The 17,464-nt window shown below is 39.5% G+C and overlaps 1 protein-coding gene across 3 annotated transcripts in view; it reads left to right on the top strand.

Moving 5' to 3' along the window:
• NELL2 (neural EGFL like 2) overlaps positions 1-17,464 on the top strand; it is a 479,083-nt gene that overhangs the window by 69,824 nt on the left and 391,795 nt on the right. The window contains exons 1-3 of one of the 3 annotated variants that reach the window (XM_025284019.3): positions 14,824-15,028; positions 15,734-15,819; positions 16,282-16,410. In XM_025284019.3, the coding sequence (XP_025139804.2) occupies positions 15,765-15,819; positions 16,282-16,410 (184 nt within the window). In that variant the 5' untranslated portion in view covers positions 14,824-15,028; positions 15,734-15,764. Of the gene's footprint in view, positions 1-14,823; positions 15,029-15,213; positions 15,344-15,733; positions 15,820-16,281; positions 16,411-17,464 lie in introns of those variants that run through there. The other 2 variants (XM_025284021.3, XM_025284020.3) reach the window with 2 other exon arrangements.

Below are 17,464 nucleotides of genomic sequence, written 5' to 3'. Positions count from 1 at the left end.
TAAATGTTTGGTGAGATTTGGCATTGAAACTATCTGATACTGGAGATTTTCACTGATTATGAGAGTGGAATGTGGGGAGTTTCTGAATATAATTTTGTATTTTCTTATATCTTCCATCAGTTCTGGCACAATTTCTCTTGGGTTTCATGTACTTGGAAGTTTTGCTACTAGGTACATACACATGTAGGATTGTTGTGTCTTCTTTGTGAATTGACCATTTATTTTCATGTAATGTATCTCTTTACATCTGGTAATTTTCTTTGATATAGATTTAGTTTTTCTGATATTAATATAGCCACTCTAACTTTCTTTTGATTCATGTTTGAATCAAACATGAATGTCTGTATATCTGTATATCTTTTCTTAATACTTTGCCTTAGATCTTCCATATTATATTTGAAATAAGTATCTTGTAACAGCCAATAGTTGGGGTACATTTTTCAAGTCCATTCTGTCAATTTTGGTCTTTTAATTGTTGCGCTTTTAGCTCATTTACATTTAGTGCAATGTGTATATGTTTGGATTTTGGTTTTCTAGGTTATTTCTTTTCGCTTTGTTGCTTCATTTGTCTCTTCCTCACTTAATCCTTTTCTTGTCTTCTTTCAAATTATCTGAATGTTTTTATTTATTTATTTATTTTTAAAACTCAGACTGTTTTTATTTATTTATTTATTTATTTTTATTTTAAAACTTTACATAATTGTATTAGTTTTGCCAAATATCAAAATGAATCTGCCACAGGTATACATGTGTTCCCCATCCTGAACCCTCCTCCCTCCTCCCTCCCCATTCCATCCCTCTGGGTCGTCCCAGTGCACCAGCCCCAAGCATCCAGTATCGTGCATCGAACCTGGACTGGCAACTCGTTTCATACATGATATTTTACATGTTTCAATGCCATTCTCCCAAATCTTCCCACCCTCTCCCTCTCTCACAGAGTCCATAAGACTGTTCTATACATCAGTGTCTCTTTTGCTGTCTCGTACACAAGGTTATTGTTACCATCTTTCTAAATTCCATATATATGCGTTAGTATACTGTATTGGTGTTTTTATTTCTGGCTTACTTCACTCTGTATAATAGGCTCCAGTTTCATCCACCTCATTAGAACTGATTCAAATGTATTCTTTTTAATGGCTGAGTAATACTCCATTGTGTATATGTACCACAGCTTGCTTATCCATTCATCTGCTGATGGACATCTAGGTTGCTTCCATGTCCTGGCTATTATAAACAGTGCTGCAATGAACATTGGGGTACATGTGTCTCTTTCCCTTCTGGTTTCCTCAGTGTGTATGCCCAGCAGTGGGATTGCTGGATCATAAGGCAGTTCTATTTCCAGTTTTTTAAGGCATCTCCACACTGTTCTCCATAGTGGCTGTACTAGTTTGCATTCCCACCAACAGTGTAAGAGGGTTCCCTTTTCTCCACACACTCTCCAGCATTTATTGCTTGTAGACTTTTGGATCGCAGCCATTCTGACTGGTGTGAAATGGTACCTCATAGTGGTTTTGATTTGCATTTCTCTGATAATGAGTGATGTTGAGCATCTTTTCATGTGTTTGTTAGCCATCTGGATGTCTTCTTTGGAGAAATGTCTATGTAGTTCTTTGGCCCATTTTTTGATTGGGTCATTTATTTTTCTGGAGTTGAGCTGTAGGAGTTGCTTGTATATTTTTGAGATTAGTTGTTTGTCAGTTGCTTCATTTGCTATTATCTTCTCCCATTCTGAAGTCTGTCTTTTCACCTTGCTAATAGTTTCCTTTGATGTGCAGAAGCTTTTAAGGTTAATTAGGTCCCATTTGTTTATTTTTGCTTTTATTTCCAATATTCTGGGAGGTGGGTCATAGAGGATCCTGCTGTGATGTATGTCAGAGAGTGTTTTGCCTATGTTCTCCTCTAGGAGTTTTATAGTTTCTGGTCTTAGGTTGAGATCTTTAATCCATTTTGAGTTTATTTTTGTGTATGGTGTTAGAAAGTGTTCTAGTTTCATTCTTTTACAAGTGGTTGACCAGATTTCCCAGCACCACTTGTTAAAGAGATTGTCTTTAATCCATTGTATATTCTTGCCTCCTTTGTCAAAGATAAGGTGTCCATCTGTGCGTGGATTTATCTCTGGGCTTTCTATTTTGTTCCATTGATCTATATTTCTGTCTTTGTGCCAGTACCATACTGTCTTGATAACTGTGGCTTTGTAGTAGAGCCTGAAGTCAGGTAGATTGATTCCTCCAGTTCCATTCTTCTTTCTCAAGATCGCTTTGGCTATTCGAGGTTTTTTGTATTTCCATACAAATTGTGAAATTATTTGTTCTAGCTCTGTGAAGAATGCTGTTGGTAGCTTGATAGGGATTGCATTGAATCTATAGATTGCTTTGGGTAGTATACTCATTTTCACTACATTGATTCTTCCAATCCATGAACATGGTATATTTCTCCATCTGTTAGTGTCCTCTTTGATTTCTTTCACCAGTGTTTTATAGTTTTCTATATATAGGTCTTTAGTTTCTTTAGGTAGATATATTCCTAAGTATTTTATTCTTTCCATTGCAATGGTGAATGGAATTGTTTCCTTAATTTCTCTTTCTGTTTTCTCATTATTAGTGTATAGGAGTGCAAGGGATTTCTGGGTGTTGATTTTATATCCTGCAACTTTACTATAGTCATTGATTAGTTCTAGTAATTTTCTGGTGGAGTCTTTAGGGTTTTCTATGTAGAGGATCATGTCATCTGCAAACAGTGAGAGCTTTACTTCTTCTTTTCCAGTTTGGATTCCTTTTATTTGTTTTTCTGCTCTGATTGCTGTGGCCAAAACTTCCAAAACTATTTTGAATAGTAATGGTGAAAGTGGGCAGCCTTGTCTTGTTCCTGACTTTAGAGGAAATGCTTTCAATTTTTCACCATTGAGGATAATGTTTGTTGTGGGTTTGTCATATATAGCTTTGATTATGTTGAGGTATGTTCCTTCTATTCCTGCTTTCTGGAGAGTTTTGATCATAAATGGATGTTGAATTTTGTCAAAGGCTTTCTCTGCATCTATTGAGATAATCATATGGTTTTAATTTTTTAATTTGTTAATGTGGTGTATTACATTGATTGATATGCAGATATTGAAGAATCCTTGCATCCCTGGGATAAAGCCCACTTGGTCATGGTGTATGATCTTTTTAATGTGTTGTTGGATTCTGATTGCTAGAATTTTGTTAAGGATTTTTGCATCTATGTTCATCAGTGATATTGGCCTGTAGTTTTCTTTTTTTGTGGGATCTTTGTCAGGTTTTGGTATTAGGGTGATGGTGGCCTCATAGAATGAGTTTGGAAGTTTACCATCCTCTGCAATTTTCTGGAAGAGCTTGAGCAGGATAGGTGTTAGCTCTTCTCTAAATTTTTGGTAGAATTCAGCTGTGAAGCCGTCTGGACCTGGGCTTTTGTTTGCTGGAAGATTTTTGATTACAGTTTCAATTTCCGTGCTTGTGATGGGTCTGTTAAGATTTTCTATTTCTTCCTGGTCGAGTTTTGGAAAGTTGTACTTTTCTAAGAATTTGTCCATTTCTTCCACGTTGTCCATTTTATTGGCATATAATTGTTGATAGTAGTCTCTTATGATCCTTTGTATTTCTGTGTTGTCTGTTGTGATCTCTCCATTTTCATTTCTAATTTTATTGATTTGATGTTTCTCCCTTTGTTTCTTGATGAGTCTGGCTAATGGTTTGTCAATTTTATTTATCCTTTCAAAAAACCAGCTTTTGGTTTTGTTGATTTTTACTATGATCTCTTTTGTTTCTTTTGCATTTATTTCTGCTCTAAGTTTTAAGATTTCTTTCCTTCTACTAACCCTGGGGTTCTTCATTTCTTCCTTTTCTAGTTGCTTTAGGTGTAGAGTTAGGTTATTTATTTGACTTTTTTCTTGTTTCTTGAGGTGTGCCTGTATTGCTATGAACTTTCCCCTTAGGACTGCTTTTACCGTGTCCCACAGGTTTTGGGTTGTTGTGTTTTCATTTTCTTTCGTTTCTATGCAAATTTTGATTTCTTTTTTGATTTCTTCTGTGATTTGTTGGTTATTCAGCAGCATGCTGTTCAGCCTCCATATGTTGGAATTTTTAATAGTTTTTCTCTTGTAATTGAGATCTAATCTTACTGCATTGTGGTCAGAAAAGATGCTTGGAATGATTTCTATTTTTTTGAATTTACCAAGGCGAGCTTTATGGCCCAGGATGTGATCTATCCTGGAGAAGGTTCCATGTGCGCTTGAGAAAAAGGTAAATTCATTGTTTTGGGATGAAATGTCCTATAGATATCAATTAGGTCTAACTGGTCTATTGTATCGTTTAAAGTTTGTGTTTCCTTGTTAATTTTCTGTTTAGTTGATCTATCCATAGGTGTGAGTGGGGTATTAAAGTCTCCCACTATTATTGTGTTATTGTTAATTTCTCCTTTCATACTTGTTAGCATTTGTCTTACATACTGCGGTGCTCCCGTGTTGGGTGCATATATATTTATAATTGTTATATCTTCTTCTTGGATTGATCCTTTGATCATTATGTAGTGACCATCTTTGTCTCTTTTCACAGTCTTTGTTTTAAAGTCTATTTTATCTGATATGAGTATTGCTACTCCTGCTTTCTTTTGGTCCCCATTTGCATGGAAAATCGTTTTCCCGCCCTTCACTTTCAGTCTGTATGTGTCCCCTGTTTTGAGGTGGGTCTCTTGTAGACAACATATATAGGGGTCTTGTTTTTGTATCCATTCAGCCAGTCTTTGTCTTTTGGTTGGGGCATTCAACCCATTTACGTTTAAGGTAATTACTGATAAGTATGACCCCGTTGCCATTTACTTTATTGTTTTGGGTTCGAATTTATACACCATATTTGTGTTTCCTGTCTAGAGAATATCCTTTAGTATTTGTTGGAGAGCTGGTTTGGTGGTGCAGAATTCTCTCAGCTTTTGCTTGTCTGAAAAGCTTTTGATTTCTCCTTCATACTTGAATGAGATCCTTGCTGGGTACAATAATCTGGGCTGTAGGTTATTTTCTTTCATCATTTTAAGTATGTCTTGCTATTCCCTCCTGGCTTGAAGAGTTTCTATTGAAAGATCAGCTGTTATCCTTATGGGCATTCCCTTGTGTGTTATTTGTTGTTTTTCCCTTGCTGCTTTTAATATTTGTTCTTTGTGTTTGATGTTTGTTAATTTGATTAATATGTGTCTTGGGGTGTTTCACCTTGGGTTTATCCTGTTTGGGACTCTCTGGGTTTCTTGGACTTGGGTGATTATTTCCTTCCCCATTTTAGGGAAGTTTTCAACTATTATCTCCTGAAGTATTTTCTCATGGTCTTTCTTTTTGTCTTCTTCTTCTGGGACCCCTATGATTCGAATGTTGTAGCGTTTAATATTGTCCTGGAGGTCTCTGAGATTGTCCTCAGTTCTTTTAATTCGTTTTTCTTTTATCATCTCTGATTCATTTATTTCTACCATTCTATCTTCTAATTCACTAATCCTATCTTCTGCCTCTGTTATTCTACTCTTTGTTGCCTCCAGAGTGTTTTTAATTTCACTTATTGCATTATTCATTATATATTGACTCTTTTTTATTTCTTCTAAGTCCTTGTTAAACCTTCCTTGCATCTTCTCAATCCTTGCCTCCAGGCTATTTATCTGTGATTCCATTTTAATTTCAAGATTTTGGATCAATTTCACTATCATTATTCGGAATTCTTTATCAGGTAGATTCCCTATCTCTTCCTCTTTTGTTTGGTGTGGTGGGCATTTATCCTGTTCCTTTATCTGCTGGCTGTTCCTCTGTCTCTTCATCTTGTTTAAATTGCTGAGTTTTGGGTGTCCTTTCTGTATTCTGGCAGTTTGTGGAGTTCTCTTTATTGTGGTGTTTCCTCACTGTGTGTGGGTTTGTACAGGTGGCTTGTCAAGGTTTCCTGGTTAAGGAAGCTTGTGTCGATGTTCTGGTGGATGGAGCTGTATTTCTTCTCTCTGGAGTGTAATGAAATGTCCAGTAATGAGTTATGAGATGTCTATGGTTTTGGGGTGACTTTGGGCAGCCTGTATCTTGAAGCTCAGGGCTGTGTTTCTTTGTTGCTGGAGAATTTGCTTGGTATGTCTTGCCCTGGAACTTGTTGGCCCTTGTGTGGTGCTTGGTTTCTGTGTCGGTATGGAGGCGTTTGATGAGCTCCTGTCAATTAATGTCAAATAATGTTCCTTGGAGTCAGGAGTTCCCTGGAGTCAGGGTTTGGACTTAAGACTCCTACTTCCAGTTATCGGTCTTATTTTTACAGTAGTTTCAAAACTTCTCCTTCTATACAGCACCATTGATAAAACATCTGCATTAAAGATGAAAAGTTTCTCCACTGTGAGGGTCACTCAGAGAGGTTCACAGCGTTACATGGAGAAGAGAATTGGGAGGAGGGAGTTAGAGGTGACCCAAATGAGATGAGGTGGAATCAATAGTGGAGAGAGTGGGCTAGCCAGTAGTCACTTCCTTATGTGCACTCCACAACTGGACCGCTCAGAGATGTTCACGGAGTTATACAGAGAAGAGAAGGAGGCAGGAAACAGAGCTGGCCAGAAGGATAAAAGGGGGAAATGAAAAGGAGGGAGACAGATCCAGCCAGTAATCAGTTCCCTAAGTGTTCTCCACCATCTGGAACACACAGAAATTCACAGAGTTGGGTAGAGTAGAGAGGGGTTAGGGAGGAGACACAGGCGACCTGGTGGAGAAAACGGAGAGTCCAAAGGGAGAGAGAGCAGTCAAGCCAGTAATCTCGTTCCCTAGTGAAAAATGGGTCCTGAAGATTGGGTTTTTAAAGGTACAAAATTGGTAACAAATACATAAAAGCAAAAATTAAAAATCTAGAGTAGAGTTTGGAATTTCAAAAATGCGATGTTAATGAAAAGAAGAAGGAAAAGAAAGAGAGAAAAAACGAACAAAGAAAAACAAACAAGGTTTCGAAAATTATAAAGAAACTACAGGTACAAAATTGATAACTAATACCAAAAAGCAAAAATTAAAAATCTAGAGTAGAGTTTGGAATTTCAAAAATACAATGTTAAAAAAAAAAAAAAAGAAGAAGAAAAATAAAGAGAGAAAACAAACAAACCAACAAAAACAATGTTGCAAAAATTATAAAGAAAATACAGGTACAAAATTGATATCAAATAGCAAACAGCATAAATTAAAAATCTTGAGTATAGTTTGGAATTGCAGATATATGATGTTATATAAAAGAAGAAGAGAAAGAAACAGAGGGGAAAAAAAAGAAAAAAAAGTCACAGAAATTATAAAAAAAAAACTGTATGTACAAAATTGATAACATATACCAAAAGGCTAAAATTAAAAATCTAGAGTAGAGTTTGGAATTTCAAAAATACGATGTTAAAGAAAAGAAGAAGGAAAAGAAAGAGAGAAAAAACGAACAAAGAAAAACAAACAAGGTTGCGAAAATTATAAAGAAACTACAGGTACAAAATTGATAACTAATACCAAAAAGCACAAGTTAAAAATCTAGAGTAGAGTTTGGAATTTCAAAAATACAATGTTAGAAAAAAGAAGAAGAAAAATAAAGAGAGAAAACAAACAAACCAACAAAAACAATGTCACAAAAATTATAAAGAAAATACAGGTACAAAATTGATATCAAATACCAAAAAGCATAAATTAAAAATCTTGAGTAGAGTTTGGAATTGCAGATATACGATGTTATACAAAAGAAGAAGAGAAAGAAACAGAGGAAAAAAAAAAGTCACAGAAATTATGAAAAAAACTATAGGTACAAAATTGATAACATATACCAAAAGGCTAAAATTAAAAATCTAGAGTAGAGTTTGGAATTTCAAAAATACAATGTTAAAGAAAAGAAGAAGAAACAAAACAAAACAAAACAAAACACGGTCAAAAAATTATAAAATATATATATGAAGTTTGCTGAAGAAAAAAAAAGGGTCTTTTTTTTTTTTTTTTGCAAAGTAATAGTTATAAAAGTGAAAACTGAAGGACAATAGAGGACTTAAAATTTTTTTTTTAATAAAAAAAAAAGAAAGAAAGATTGATCGTAAAAATAGTAAAAATATATCTAGGTCTTTCTCTGGTTTTGTTGTGAGTATTGTGGGTTCAGTTCATTTTTGGCTAGTTCCTTGGTCTGACTTATATTTCTCAAGATCTATAGGCCCCTTCCTATGTAGTTCGTAGTAACCACAGGGTTTTAATCTATGGCCTGTAGCTTCCAAGGCATTTCCCTCTGTTATAGCTTCTTCTGTTTGCTGGTCTCTTCAGTGTCTGGTTCCCGCCCTGACACAAAGGGGACGGTGGAGGACACTATTTTTTTTATTTTATTTAGGCTCACTTGTTCAGCTGCGCTGTGGGGAGGGAGGGAGGGATGCTGCAAACAGATAACACTGGCATGCGCTCGCAGTGCCTCAGCCACACTGGGTCTGCCCCCGCTCGCGGCGCGTGTAGCCTCCCTGCCCACACTGCTCGGGCTCTAGGTTGTTCCGCCGGGAACAATCAGAGGCCGGCCCTGGGCTGAGCTCCCAGGTCCAAGCTGCTCAGGTTCAGGCACTCGGGTAGTCCTCAGAGGCGCAGACTCGGTTGGGCCTGCGTTTTGTGCTCTTCCCAGATCCGAGCAGCTCAGGTGATGTGTTTGGTGGGCGCCAATGCTGCGACTTATCGCCTCCCCGCCACTCGGTTATCTGGGTGTAAAACCGGCGCACCTTCTCAGGCAGATGTTGACCGTCCAGACCCCCAAGAAGTTTTAGTTAGCAAAGAAGCCTGCTTACAGTTTTATAGATAGTGTCTCTCTGGGGCTGCGATTGCCCCCTTACGGCTCTGGCTGCCTGTCACAGGAGGGGGAAGGTCTGCAACCGGCTATCTCTGTTCAGTCCTTTGTTCTGTGCGCGGGCTAGGTTAGGGCTGGCTTTTCGTGTGGTAGATATCCCACAGTCTGGTTTGCTAGCCCAAATTATTTTGCTCAGCGCTCAGGACATTCGGGCCGATTCTTACTCTAAGGGACACAGCCCGCGCCGCGCTTCACTGCCCAGCCCCCGCTTGCTAATGGCGTGTGCAGGCATCTGTGCTGCTTCTCTGCTGGGGGAGTTACTGTAGGGCTCACAATCTGCGATTTTTAATTGTTTATTTATTTTTTTTCTCCCTTTTATGTTGCCCTCTGTGCTTCCAAAGCTCGGCACAGATTCGGCAGTGAGAAGGCTTCCTGGTGTTTGGAAACTTCTCTCTTTTTAAGACTCCCTTCCCGGGACGGAACTCTGTCCCTCCCTCTTTTGTCTCTTTTTTTGTCTTTTATATTTTTTCCTACCTCCTTTCGAAGAGTTGGGTTGCTTTTCTGGGTGCCTGATGTCCTCTGCCGGCATTCAGAAGTTGTTTTGTGGAATTTACTCAACGTTTAAATGCTCTTTTGATGAATTTGTGGGGGAGAAAGTGTTCTCCCCATCCTACTCCTCCGCCATCTTGGCTCCTCCTCTATCTGAATGTTTTTAATATTTCATTTTTAAATCTCGTGTCTTTAAACTATATTTCTTTTTATGTGTGAGTGTGAAAGTCGCTCAGTTGTGTCCGACTCTTTGTTACCCTATGGACTATACAGTCCATGGAATTCTCCAGGCTAGAATACTAACGTGTGTAACCATTCCCTTCTCCAGTGGATCTTCCCAACCCAGGGATGGAATCCAGGTCTCCTGCATTGCAGGCAGATTCTTTACCAGCTGATCTTTCAGTGTTCTGGAGAATACAATATGCATACTTACCTTTTCCGTGTCAACTTAGACTTACATTACCACTTGAGTTGAAATATAGAGACTTTTCCACTGTATTGGTCCCTTTTTCTTCATCTTTTTATGTTGTGATTGTCTTGCGTATTAAATATACGCCCATTGAAATCCCTTTGGAGAACTTTAAAATTTTCTTTCAGCCATTATAGTAGCCAGAAGAATGACTTTCCAAAGATGTCCACACTCTAATCACTGGAATCTAGGAATATGGAAAGGGAACTTTGTGCATGTGATAAAGAGCCTTCATGTGAAAACTTATCTTAGATTATGCAATAGCCCCAGGGTCATCATATTAAATCCTTAGAAATTAAGGACCTTTCTGAATTGTAGTCAGAGAATCAGAGAGAATGTACTGTGTGAAGGACTTAGCCCACTGTTTCTGGCTTTGAGGATAGGAGAAGAGGGCAGTGAGCCAAGGAATGCAGAGACTCTCTAAAAGTTGAAAGATGTAGAAATGGATTCTCTTGTAGAAAGGGATACAGCCTTGTCAATGCTTTGAACTTAGCCTGGTGACTAGTGTTAGATTTATCTACTGTACTGTAAGATCATAATTGTATTATTTCAAGGCACTAGTTTGTGGTAATTTGCTATAGCAGCAATAGAAAACTAATAACACCATCAAATATATTTTATGACTCAAGAGAAGAAAAATCTGTTATATTTATCCAGATATTTACCACTTCTATCGCTATTTCTTCTTTCCTGATATGCTGATTGTCTTTCTATTATCATTTCTTTCTGTCTGAAGGACTTCCTTTAGCAGTGTCTTAGAAGAGGTTTGTTGGCAATTGGTTCTTATAGATTTTCTTAGGCTGAGAATGCTTTCCCTTCGTTTTTATTTCTGAAGAATATTTTCACCAGTTATAGAATTCTTTGCACACTTTAAAATATGTTATTCCCTTCTTTCTGGCCTGCATGGTTTCTGATGAGAAGCCTGCATTCATCCAAATTGTTGCGTCCTTGTAAGTAATATGTCATTTTTCTCTGGTTGCTTTCAAAATTTTTTCTTTGTGATAGTTTTGTATTTCTATTGTTTTCAGCAGTTTGATTATGATATGATTAGCCATGGATTCCTTTGCATTTATCCCATTTGGAATTCACCCTGCTCCTTGAATCTCTTGTTTATGTCTTTTTGCAAATTCGAGAAGTGTTAGGCCATTATTTCTTGAAATATTCCTTTTTTTTTTTGCTATTGAACTCTTTCCCTTCTCCTGGGACCCTGATTATATTAAGGTTATTTTGTCTCAGGTTCCTTTTTCTATATTCTATATTCACTTAAGTGCAAACAAAACAAAAGCAAAACCAAAAATCAACCAAACAAAAAAACTTATTTCTGTTATTCTGATTGGATCATTTCATCGGATCTATATTTAAGCTCACTGACTCTTTCCTCTGTCATCTTCATTCTGTTACCGAGCCCATTCTAATGAGTTCTTAAATTTTGGTTATTATGCTTTCCATTTCTAAAATTTCCACTTTGTTCTTTTTTAATCTTTTCTATTTATTTGCTGCCACTTTCTATCTTTTCATTTGTTTGCCTTTATTTTATGGAGTATTTTAAAATAGCTTTTTAAATGTCTTTTTCAGATAATTCCAACATCTATGTTATCTTGGCACTGGTAAATGTTGATTTTATTTTTCTCATGTAAGTTGAAGTTTCCTTCATTTTTCATATGCCAAATAATTTCAGATTATATCTTGAACATTTGAATATTGTTAAGTGCTTTGAATTTTAAGTACTATAGAGCACGTCATTTTTTTTTTTTTTTTAGAGCAGGCAGTTGGCCTTGTCAGATTTAGACTGTGAGTTTTGACTAGCCTTCTTGGAGAGATTTCAAAGACATTATAGTATATATATTCAGTTTTATTTCATGTGTGTATCACCCAGAGGCAGTCTATGACTTGAGTGATGGTATATTTCTTAGAAATACTCACTGCCACTGTGGTGGTACTTCAAACTCTGGTCTTCTTTCTCAGTTTTCCTGCTACTGCCTAATTTTCAGAGTCCTCATATACACTATGCATTCAAATACTCCAACCATACCAGGTTTGGAATCATTAAGTGGGAGAGAAAGGGTGAGGTCTGCTTTTTCCGTCTCACCCAGGATTAGATTCTCATGCATCCTTTAATTCTTCAAAGCTTTTCACTCTTATTTGTTTAAATATTTCCAGTGACACCATCTACTCCATTTTCTATAGTCTCTTATTTTACGTCTCTGAATAATTGTGTATTGGATCTTCTAATTGTAACATTCTTCATGTTTTCCATCTCCTTATCATTCTTGCCTGATTTTCAATAATATCTTCAGATCTCATTTTTTATTCCTACATTTCCCCCCTAGTTTCCATCTTTATTTTATCTGCTGCTTTTTATAGCTAATGCTTTTAAAAATGTAATTTTTAAAATATATGTTTATTTCTAGAGGGCTCCCCTGGTGGCTCAGATGGTAAAGAATCCCCTGCAATGCTGGAGACCTGAGTTTGATCCCTTGGTCTGGAAGATCCCTTGGAGAAGGGAATAGCTACCCACTCTAGTATTCTTGTCTAGAGAATTTCATGGACAGAGGAGCTTGGGGGATTACAGTCCATGAGGTCACAAAGAGTTGGACACGATTGAACAATTAACACTTTCACTTTGTTTCTAGAAGTTCTATTTGGTTTCCTTTGAAATCTGCCTAATAATTACTCACATAGTTCTGCACCTTCATTATTTTTTCTATGCCTTAAAAACTCTAATGATTTAAAATATATTTTTTAGTACTTTTGATTATGCTTTTCAGATATACTGAGTTCATGAGATACTAATTCTCTTTTTTTACATGTGTTTGCCTCCTGAATGATTTTCATGGTATTTTACCTCAATACAATTTATTATTGTTATTATTTTGTGCTTATATCTTCATCAGAATATTTTCTTTTATATGCCAGAAGTTGTGGAAGCTCCCCTAATAGAATTCTTACATTTGCTTCTTCAGGACATGCTGGGGGTTTTATTCTAATTTTTGATTTTAGAATTTCTTATACCAGTGAAGATGTAATTTTAGATCATGTGCTCATGTCAACGCTTGAGATTTGACATTTTTTATAGTTAGAACCAGACATGGAACATAATATGCTGTCTAGGTTGGTCATAATTTTCCTTCCAAGGAGTAAGCGTCTTTTAATTTCATGGCTGCAATACCCATCTGCAGTGATTTTGGAGCCCAGAAAAATAAAGTCAGCAACTGTTTTCCCATCTATTTCCCATGAAGTGATGGGACCGGATGCCATGATCTTAGTTTTCTGAATGTTGAGCTTTAAGCCAACTTTTTCACTCTCCTCTTTCACTTTCATCAAGAGGCTCTTTAGTTCTTCTTCATTTTCTGCCATAACGGTGGTATCATCTTCATATTTGAGGTTATTGATTTTTTTTTTCTGGCAATCTTGATTCCAGCTTGTGCTTCTTCCAGCCCAGCATTTCTCATGATGTACTCTGCATATAAGTTAAATAAGCAGGGTGACAATATACAGCCTTGACATACTCCTTTTCCTATTTGTAACCAGTCTGTTGTTCCATGTCCAGTTCTAACTGTTGCTTCCTGAGCTGCATACAGGTTTCTCAAGAGGCAAATCAGGTGGTCTGGTATTCCCATCTCCTTCAGAATTTTTCACAGTTTATTGTGATCCACACAGTCAAAGGCTTTGGCATACTCATAAAGCAGTAATAGATGTTTTTCTGGAACTCTCTTGCTTTTTCCATGACCCAGCGGATGTTGGCAATTTGATCTCTGGTTCCTCTAAATATGTGTGTATATGTATATTTATTTTTTCCTCTGATTTTATCTTTCAGTTTTCAATGTCACTTTTGTAAATAGTGTTACAATTCATTACTTTGGTTGTACTGCTATAGAAAGATCTTTAATTTCCTGGTGAATAATTTCCTTTGAATTAATTCAATTCAATTACATTAATTTCATTTGTGTAGTTCTGCAAGTTTGTGAAATTACATAAAACAATACTTCATCACATTTAAGTATGGATCTACTTCTCAAAAGTTTGCAAAATTAGAAATAGAATCAAATAGAAATAGAATCAAATAGAATAAGGAAAGATCATTTAAATTTAATTTGGAAAAACTTCCAGATTCTGATATTTTTCCTTTAAAAATTCCAAGGACAGAGCTAAATATGTCCCACTCATCCTGTTATAGTATGCTACTAAGTTGCTTCAGTCATGTCCAACTCTGTGTGACCTCACGGACTGTAGCCCGCCAGGCTCTTCTGTCCATAGAATTCTCCAGGCAAGAATACTGCAGTGGGTTGCTGTGCCCTCCTCCTATTATAGTATAATTGAGTATATATTGCCCTGCTGGACCCTCAGACTTTACCCAGTAGGTATTTTGGTAACTATGTAGGCTCCTTTGGAGAATTCAGAATCTACTTCTTTGGATGGAAAATTAAGAAACTCAATTGACCTTTGTATGCTGCTGCTGCTGCTGCTAAGTCGCTTCAGTCGTGTCCGACTCTGTGCGACCCCATAGACAGCCTCCTACCAGGCTCCTCTGTCCCAGGGATTCTCCAGGCAAGAACACTGGAGTGGGTTGCCATTTCTTTCTCCAATGCATGAAAGTGAAAAGTGAAAGTGAAGTCGCTCAGTCGTGTCTTTTGTATAGATTAACATTTTAATCGCTTTTCAAACTTCCTCAGTATGGGACTTCAATGTCATTATTCAAAATTTACCTCAAAATTTAAAGGAACCTCTATCTGTCGATCGATCTACCATTTTTGTCTTCTTTTTGGCATAGACAGGCACCCTGACTGCTGCTCTTGCCTCATGCTGTGTGCTTGTCCTGGAGAACCGGAGCCCGAACCTGGGCGCTGTGTTTGGCAGGGGGCGCGCGAGGTCCCGGAGCTGTCCAGCAGTTCCCGGCTAAGTTCTCCCCTGCTCTCTGCGCGCGGGGGAAGCTCTCCAGCGCCCCGCCCCGGGCAGGGAATCTCTCCCCCGGAGCTCCCAGGGCTTCCCAGGCTCGCCACCAGTCTCCGCCCGTTTCTCCCTACTTCCAGCCCCACCGCGGGAGTCTAGCTGCCTTAGTATCGTCCTCCGCAAGCCTCCGAGAGGGATTCCCCTCTCTAGTCCGCGGGGCTGCGCTTCCCTCCTTTGCCTAAAGGGCGGGCGAGCGCGTCTCCATCTAGCCTCGCCTTCTGCAGTTGGGTGGTCCTTTCTCTTTCTCCGTCTGTCTTTCTAGACACGCGCCCAAAATTGAGGGGTGAGAGCAACGACCGCCCATCAACTTAGCACCTTGAAATAAGATCTTTCGATCCCGAAGGAGCTTAGCGTAGCCAGGATCGGCGAGAGAGGGAGGACGCGGCGGAGGTTGTCGTCGCTCCGGGGTCCGCTAGACGGGGCTTGGGGACCGAGAAGCCCGCGTAGGAGAGGGACGCGGGGCGCCGGGCCTCGCCCTCGGACTCCCTCCCTTCTCCTCCTCTCCCCGCCTCCCCGACCCACCCCTCCCTCGCCGAGGAGCAGTCTCTCCCCAGCGCGTCTCCCGGCGCTCTCTCCATTGTCTCTGCCTTTACAACAGGTTCGGGCGGCGGGGAAGACGGGCGGGTGCGGGGCCGCCCCAGTCCGGGCTTTCTTGAGGCGGCCTCTTTTCCTCCGGGAGTGTGCTCCTTCCGCTGCTTTGATTGGGCTCAAGAGCTAATTTCCCGGCGGAGCAGCCCCCGGCGAGGCCAACCCCTCCCTCTGGGCCCCGTCCCAACCCGCGCCCGCCGCCTGGGCTCTGCGTGTGGGAATGATGTGCGCATTGGAGGGTCTAAGTTCTTCACGTGCCTGGGGGGTCCTCCCTTTTTTTTCTTAGCAACCAAATCGTACTAATCTTACTGATCAGTAAATCCAAGCCAGCGGCAGGAAAGACAAGCGATATTTTTTTCCCGCTTGATTCCGAGAACCTCTTCGATTTTTATTTTTAAAGAGGGAGACGATGGACTGAGCAGATCGGCACCATGGAGTCTCGGGTCTTACTGAGAACCTTCTGTTTGCTCTTCGGTCTCGGAGCAGGTGAGTGGCCGCAGAGCTGGGGCGGGAGAAGGGATGGCTCCCACCTCGGGGCAGCCCCAGTTGCCTGGGGACGCCTCGCTTTCCCTCCACCTGAAGTAGGTCTGGAGTGGGAAGCTGGGAGTCGGCGGTGGGTTTGGATTTGGATTTTGTTTTTAAATCCCTGTGCTTATCTTGGAGACCGCAGGGCGGGTCACACCCCAAGTCTAGGGTCTGAGGGCTGAGGGGAACTTTGCACCGAGCAGGGTTTAAAGTAGGTCACGGAAATGGGACTGGGTGCTCCGCTATTTAAAGCTGGGCTGCTGATCTCAGGTAAGGCTCTCCGCGGCCGCGGAGGCAGTCGCCTCTCATCGTCAGTTTCCAATATTGTCTCGAAGACGCGGTTCTTTGCTGCCCTGAAAGAAGAGGCTTGTATTCTGATGGAGCTTTTTCTTTCTTTTCTCCTCCCTTCCCCACTCCCACCAGTTTGGGGTCTTGGTGTGGACCCCTCCCTGCAGATTGACGTCTTAACGGAGTTAGAACTTGGGGAGTCCACGACCGGAGTGCGCCAGGTCCCCGGGCTGCACAATGGGACGAAAGCCTTTCTCTTTCAAGGTATGAGGAGCGTGGTCAGTCCCCAGCGCGGTTTCAGTTCGGATAACCCCGGGAGGAGCTGGCCTGGCCGCTCCTCCTAACTTCTGTTCTGCCTTATGGATGACAGTATCTGAGCTGAGACGAGGAGGGGTCAGTGTGAAATACACACATCTTCCACCTCTTTTCAAGCGGCTTGTTTCTCTCTTCTCCCGCCCCCTCCTATTCCTTACTTTGTACTCTTGCCAGTCTAATAGATAGTTCCTTAATTACTGTGCAGAAACTCCGATGGCAGATGGTTGATTCTGGAGTCTGGGGAACAATGAATAATAGCAAACACCATATCTGGGTGAAATTGATTTAGGTAGGAAATAGGGTAGCTTAATCTTAGTTAAGACATTGCTCTCTGAAAGTTTCAGGTACAGTGGTGCTCAGTTGTGGACCAATTTCTTTATGTAGGTAGCTTTGTGGGAAAATTAAATCTTTCAATAGTTGTAAGCACTGTATGTCACAAGCAATATATTTAAGATTCCTCATTGAAAGATAATGATTATTCTCCATCGATAACAAGAGAAAAGAAATAATATTCTCTTTAAGTATTCTTTGTCTCACCATTAATTGTGTACTTAGGAATTTAAAACGTTTTTGTTGAAGTCAATGGACTAGCTATGCACATGTCTGCATTTAAATTTACCTGTGTTAGGTAGTCAGAAGCAAACTCCAATGAATCAAGCCTTCAGCGTTGATTCACCAACACTTTTGAAGGTTTCTTGGTTTGTGGGGAGATGCTGTAACATGAATATTCTAAAAGGTAGCTAAACACATACAGAAAGAGTAGTTTCCCATATGGTGAAGTACAGATGAAGGCAAAAGAGAAATGGAATTTGGTTTAACATATTTGATGGACTGACTAAAGCATCTTCTCTCCACCCCACGCAGATTTTTCTTTTGTGATTTTGGTGCTGTGCCTTCAGAAACACGGCAACTCATAATTAATAAAGAGTTGGATATGCAAAATAAAACTTCTTCAGCAAAATTACCACCAAGAAATAGGCATAATATAAAACTTGAGTGTTGC

Source organism: Bubalus bubalis, chromosome 4 (genome assembly GCF_019923935.1).
Source record: "Bubalus bubalis isolate 160015118507 breed Murrah chromosome 4, NDDB_SH_1, whole genome shotgun sequence".
Taxonomy (NCBI): Eukaryota; Metazoa; Chordata; class Mammalia; order Artiodactyla; family Bovidae; genus Bubalus; species Bubalus bubalis.
The sequence above is the reverse complement of the archived record's forward strand: the minus strand, read 5'-3'. Positions and strand labels throughout refer to the sequence as shown.